The sequence below is a fragment of the Psammomys obesus genome, unplaced genomic scaffold, assembly GCF_907164565.1.
Source record: "Psammomys obesus unplaced genomic scaffold, mPsaObe1.curated_primary_1811, whole genome shotgun sequence".
Classification (NCBI taxonomy): domain Eukaryota; kingdom Metazoa; phylum Chordata; class Mammalia; order Rodentia; family Muridae; genus Psammomys; species Psammomys obesus.
In genome coordinates, this window is record NW_026593286.1 from 5,450,267 (window position 1) to 5,457,238 (window position 6,972).

General features: G+C 40.9%; 1 protein-coding gene across 1 annotated transcript; it reads right to left on the reverse strand.

Moving 5' to 3' along the window:
- Window positions 1-3,840: 3,840 nt before the first annotated feature.
- On the reverse strand, window positions 3,841-4,830 carry LOC129683770 (UDP-glucuronosyltransferase 1A9-like). The gene has a single exon (XM_055616734.1). The coding sequence runs from the start codon at window positions 4,720-4,722 to the stop codon at window positions 3,841-3,843; it is 882 nt and encodes a 293-aa protein (XP_055472709.1). The 5' UTR covers window positions 4,723-4,830.
- Window positions 4,831-6,972: the final 2,142 nt, after the last annotated feature.

The following is a 6,972-nucleotide window of genomic DNA, read 5'->3' on the forward strand; positions in this document are numbered from 1 at the left end:
ACTGAGACTAAGTGCCCTCATAAAGAAATTGGAGCTATCTCATACTAGCAATTTAAAAGCACACTTGAAAGCTCTAGAACAAAAAGAAGCAAACACACAAAAGGGGACTTGATAGCTGGAAATAATCAAACCCAGGGCTGAAATCGATACATTAGAAACAAAGAGAACGATACAAAGAATCAGCAAAACCAAGAACTGGTTCTTTGAGAAAATCAGTAAGATGGACAAACCCTTAGCCAAACTAACCAAAAGTCAGAGAGATAGTATCCAAATTAACAAAATCAGAAATGAAAAGAGGAACATAACAACAGACACTGAGGCAATCCAAGGAATCATTAGGTCTTCCTTTAAAAACCTGTACTCCACAAAATTAGAAATCTAACACAATGGACAATTGTCTTGATAAGTACCACTTACCAATGGTAAATCAAGATCAAGTAAACAATTTAAAGAGATCTATAATCCCTAAGGAAAAGAGAAGCAGTCATTAAAAGTCTCACAACCAAAAACAGCCTTGGGACAGATGATTTTAGTGCGGAATTCTACCAGACTTTCAAAGATGAGATAGTACTAATACTCCTCAAATTATTCCACAAAATAGAAACAAAAGGAACATTGCCAAATCCATTCTATGAGGCCACAATCACCCTGTTCCCTAAACCAAACACTCAACAGATAAAGAAAATTTCAGACCAAGGTTCATCATGAATATTCATGCAAAAATACCCAATAAATACTTGCAACTCCAAGAACACATCCAAAACATCACCCACCATGATCAAGTGGACTTCATCTCAGGGTTGCAGGGATGGTTCACAATACAAAAATCCATCAACATAACCCAACATATAAACAAACTGAAAGAAAACAAACTAACATAATCATCTCATTAGATGCTGAAAAATTTTTGACAAAAATCTGACAACCTTCATGTTAAAAGTCTTGGACAGATCAGGGATACAAGGCACATACCTAATCTTATTACAGGCAATATACAGCTAGCCAATAGCCAACATCAAATTAAATGGAGAGAAACTTAAAGCAATTTCACTAAAATCAGGAACAAGACCAAGCTGCCGATTCTCTCAGTATCTAGTCAATATAGCACTGAAGTTCTAGATAGAACTGTAAAACAAGAGATCAAGGGGATGCAAACTGGAGAGGTAGAAGTCAAAGTAATCTATTTGCAGATGAAGCAATAGTATACATAAGTGACCTCCAAAATTCTACCAGAGAACTCCAAGAGCTAATAAGCACCTTCAGCAAAGTGGCCGGATACAAAATTGACTCAAGGAAATCAGTAGCCCTGTTGTTATTGCTGACCTGCCTTCCTGATCAGGTGGGAAGGTTTCCAGGAAACTCACAACTCAGAGGCCTGGGAAGGGATCACACTCTGGGAAGAGGCCTCCTCAGCAGAGATGTTGCATCTCTCAAGGAAGGATTACAATGGCCCCTCAGGAGCTGAGAAGCGTAGGAGCCTGAGCTCTGCTCCTTCTTCATTTGTTCTTTCTTCTCTTCTTCTTCATTACTTCTTCAGATTAGAAAGTCAAATCAGGGAGTATATCTCTTAAAAGAGATTTATCAGAGGGACAAATCCAACAGTTGCTGCCTCTGCTCCCAGGAGAAGGCAGCCAGGAACTGGGCAGACACAACCTTTATGCAGGATTTCTTAGGGGGCAGAGCTTCCTAGGACAGGGATTTCCAGAGTGTGGATTGGTGGGATTTCAGTTCCTATGTTGGGATTCTCAGGGATTGGTGGGATTTCTTGTTCAGGGATTGGCCAGTTCTCCTGCTCAAGGATAGCTGAGTTTTTGTGGAAAGCTCAGAGATTGATTAATACTCCTGTTCCTGAACTCATGGGGTTTTGTGTAGACTTTTCACCTCAAATTAGCATAACATGGTATGAGTCCTACTGAGCAGCTGCTGGTGACAGTTATAGAGGTCTGGGGGAGGATCTGGGCTGCTGGAGCTTCCTTACAAAGGAATCTGGCTGCTTTCCTGCCTTGAGGGGTTATAAAGTATATAAAGAGTTCAAAATTTACAAAGAGTACCCTCTGAACATGGACAGGCCTGTGGCATTGTCAGTAGGTATACTGCAGACTCTGAAAAGAGAAGTGTAAACACCAGCCCAATCACAAAACCTTTGACCTGTAATCTGTCCTGACTGTTAAGTTGCTATCGCAACAGTGGCATCAACCTTGTGAAAGTAAGCAACTGATGTCTGAGTTAACTTAAGGCTCACTCTATGAGATGGAACTCAAGCCTGACACTGCTTAGGTAACCAAGAACCAGAGGATAGGTAGCTCTGAGAGCTAAGATAAAACCAAATACTTCTGGCCTTTAAAAAACAAAAACAAAAAATAACTCCTAATGGTATTCTGCTACACACAGAGATTGGTGCCTTATTCAGCCATCATAATACCTGCTTCCTCTTGCAGCAGACAGGAACAAAGACAGAGACCCACAGCCAGGCATTATACAGAGAGAGAGAGAGAGAGAGAGAGAGAGAGAGAGAGAGACTGACCTTGGGACAGACAATTCTAAAGGATATATCTCCATCAGTTCCCTCCCCTCAGACCTCAGGATACCTAAACGAAGAGGAGGCAGAAAGACTGGGGGAGACAGAAGGGACAGAGGACAACAGGAGAATAGGCCCTCTAAAATAACTCAGCAAAGCTCAGCACAGAAACTAAAGCAGTATGCACAGATCCATCATATCCGCACCAGGTTCCCTGTATGAATACTATAGTTTTCAGTTTAGTACTTTTCACGGAACTCCTGGATGTGTACACAAGTGGCTCTCTGATTCTTGTCTTTCTCTTGGGACACTTTTATTTTTCTGCTGGCTTGTCTTGTCCAATGTCTTGATATGATGGGGGTTTTTTTGTCTTTTTTATATAATTTTTTATATATAACAATTTATTCACTTTGCATCCCAGCTGTAGCCCCACCCTCTTTTTCTCCCAATCCCACCCTCCCTCCCTTCCTCATCTCCTCCTATGCCCCTTCCCCAGTCCCCTGATAGAGGAGGACCTCCTCCCCTTCCATCTGACCCTAGCCCAATAGGTCTCATCAGGACTGTCTTTTATAGTCTTCCTCTGTGGCCTGGTCAGGCTGCTCCCCCATCAGGGGGAGGTGATCAAAGAGCCAAATCTTTTTATATTATTTTCTTAAAAATAATAACATCGTATACATTCCATCCTACATATCATCTCACTAACTTTTGCCATTTGGAAACACTGCATGTGTACTCCTACAGAGTACAACCTGCAAATAATGAGGGCTGCTTTATGGTTTGATGTGTTTTTCCAATGTGTCCAAAAGACATTGAACTTTGCCACGAAGGTTTTCTCTCTTTTTAAATACCTTTACTAAGTTAGTATACAAGTTAATCAGTGGCATTTTGGCACTTTTTTCAGACATATCATGCTTTTCTCTTTTTTTATTCTACTTCCCTACTACCTTCCCCTCCGTATGTTCTCTTCCTACCCTGAATATTATCCCTTTCTGCTTTCATGTAACATGTCTATCATTGCTGGGTTTGTTCCTCCTCAGAATTTTTCTTTGACCCCTCCCCTTTCTAGTTTCATGACCTACACGCACACACACACAAATATAAAGGCATACCTACATATTTAAAATTAAATTTTATCTTTAAAGTTATATACAATTATGCCTCAAGTGTACATATCCATATCAATAAGGCACTTTTATTGAATTTTTCCTAAGTACTGAATTAACACAAAACATTTCTCTAACCCAAAATAGGTTCCATGTAAATAATAAATCACAACTCACTGAAGAATTTCATTTTTTTATTTTCCAAAGCCAGGGCCCTATTCATGTGCTAAAGAAGATATAACATACCTTGGAAAATGGCTTTCCCTGCTGGCAGTTGATCCCACCAATGAAGACCATGTTGGGCATCACAGGTTTGGGGAAATCCAACACAAAATCAGTGCGTAACAACCAAATGGACACTGTGCTGAAGAGGTCATACATAGTCACTGGGGTCTGGAGAACTTCAGAAGCAATTTCTGTAGCACTTTTGAAAAAATAGGGACAAAATGCATGTTCTTCAATATACAATAGATGGTTCCATACTCTCTCTTTGAAAGTCATGGTATCTGTGAATTGTGACAATAGTCTAGGAACATAAGACAGGGGACTAGGGCACTGGGCACCCTCTTCAAGATAGTCACAAAATATGTCTCTTGCAAAGATCACTGATGGAAGTGACAAATATTTGGCAACAGTTAAGCCACACACATCAAAAGGATCCAGAAACACAGCATCAAAAGAACTCTCCTTCAGGTACTTCACTATCTTCATGTTGTTAAACAAACTCCTACAGTGTGAAAACCGTAATTTGAAGAAATGTTTAGCTGAGCCTGTTGTTAAAGATCTTATACTGTCTTCTGGAGTTTTCCACTGAGTGTCAGAAAAAATCTTGAACACACGATCCAGGTCCTCCACAGTGTAAGAAATTGAGTATGTCTTCACTGTAAAATTCAGAGATTGTCCCAGTTGCCAACTCACCTCTGGTATAACTGCCACCACCTCATGCCCTCTGTTGATGAGTTTCTCCACAACCATCTTCATGGTGAACCAGTGGCTCCCATCCACAGGCACCACCAGCAGCCTGCCTGCCTGGGCAAAGCCAGAGGCCAACAACAGACACACACACAGAGGAAGGGAGGCTGGACACTTTGCAGGAGCCATGGGAGAAGCTCAGCCCCACACAATCCAGATGCTCTGACTCTATTCTTTTCTAATAGAGCTGGCTGAAAAGCAGAGGATGAGACCTACTGCAGTGGACACTTGGTTTGCAAGTGACGTTAAATTCAGTGTTAATGATTTACACATAAGAGCAATAATTAAATGCATTGGCTGAACTATCTGTGCTCTCCAGATTTTAAAAAAAAAAAGGTTTGTGATCTTTGCTCAGAAAAGATTATGACTTCTATTGCAGACCAGTTTTGAGACAGTTATGGAACAATGTGTTTGGATTTTGACAATTCGGAAAAATTAAGAAGCTGCCTATAAGGAGCCTGTACGACCATCACATGCTCAGTTATACATCGTAAGAAGAGAAGCTAAGAAGAATGAAAAGTGAGAGTCACCAAAAAGAGGTAGAGAATCCTAGAGGTCACAGGGAATCAGGTCCCTGTTGAGGGTTGGTCTGGTACACTATGTATTCAGATATTATATGTTTCCCTGAGATCTGGTTGCAACCTGAATGTAGGCATTGTCACATACATTACTCAATGTTGTGTAATTTTTGCTTCCCAATTTTCTTCAATTGGTTAATTGGACAGCCAATTGGGCAGAGGAGATAGGTAGGCAGAAATTCTGTTCCCCAAAAGGTAGGGACCATGAGGGAGAGAGAAGACAAAAAAAAGTAGAGAAAAGATGTGGTGAGAAACACTGACCTGCTGGTGCAGAAACAGCCCAGGCAGGACTAAATATGACAGGTAATTCTGGGCACATGGCTGGGAAATAAAAGACTAGCACATGTAATGGAAGTTTTGGGTTTTTTGTAAACTCAGTTATATTCTGTAAATATGTTTTTGTTTTAATCCCAAGTGTGGAATTTTAGCTGGGCTAGAGTTTGTCCACACCTGTCAATTTTGTCTAATGATTGTTGTGACTCCTGTCATCTGGTAACAGTCTTCCATGTGTGGCAAGGAGTGGGGCATGGTCTAGGACGATGAAGATATAAACTGAAAGCCAAGAAAGAGAAGGTGTGGAGTGCAATGTTGGTGTGTGGCATGCTGCAGTTTGGAGAGATGGACAATGTGGCGGTTTAGAGCAGACAGATGGAGAGAATTGTTTCAGGACAGGGATTGGTATAGCCCTAAAGGAACCCTGTTGTATTTAGTTATTAATATTTACTATGGGTTTATCCTCTAGTAATGCTGCTGTTAATCCTCAGCGGCTGTATAACCAAATCCACACAGAGACTGGGTTTTTAGTTAACCTAGAACACAATGCTGGGCAATATTTACTCCCTCCTAAACCTCCAAGCCCTCAGTTTCCTAACATTTAGATTTCCCACATTATACTTGCTTTTTGTGAAATCTTAGGTCTGGTTCATGCTTTAGGTCCTCCAAGCTCTCTCCTCCCGCTCTGCTCTCCTCCTCTCCTCGTGCTCTCCTCTCCTCGAGCTCCTCCTCCTTCTCACCCCTTCCTGTTCTCTAGCTCCTCCCCTCTTTCCTGTCCTCTGGCTCCTCCCATTGCACAACATTGTATCTAGTTGCTTTATTTGTGTCCTGTTTACACAAGAGTTGAGACAGGATGCTTATAGTGAGTATCACAATGCAATATCCAGATTGAAACCAGAGAGCTGGGGGTGGGGAAATCAGCATTTCAGTTAACAAGGGTAAGGCATACACATTTTAAAAGAACATTTTACCAACAGAACCCCTTAACCCTAAACAGCCAGAAGTAAAGGGACCCTCTCTCCCCAACTAATTTCTCTCTCTCCTACATAGGGTTGGGATGTTGGAAGGGAGGTTGAGGCCTAAACAAATAAAGTAGAGTTTTTAAAAAGAGCACTACCGGTATAGAGGATAAGTATAAATGGTTATCTGCACAGTTATTGTGCTTAAAAATTATTGATAAATCTCCATCTCACTTACTTGGGACCTATAGTATATAATTAGAATAGTCTCCAAAATTATAACTTATCTTTACAAAACTGAGAAAAGATGGAGAACACCAGTGTCACAGAGAAGTGGGTCCCTCCCTAAAAGACACATTATGATGGAAAATACAAGCTAGGTCGCAAATCAACCCTAACTTGCTTTGAGTCCATTAAATCTGAGAGTTTACAAGTCTCAACTGGCAGGCATTGGACTTTGGACTCTGCCCTACTAGAGGACTACAGAAAAAAATAACACAGCTGCTGTCCCTGTCAAAATGGGAAACTTTAACCATGTTAAATATTCATTAGAAAGTTTCTGTGCTTTC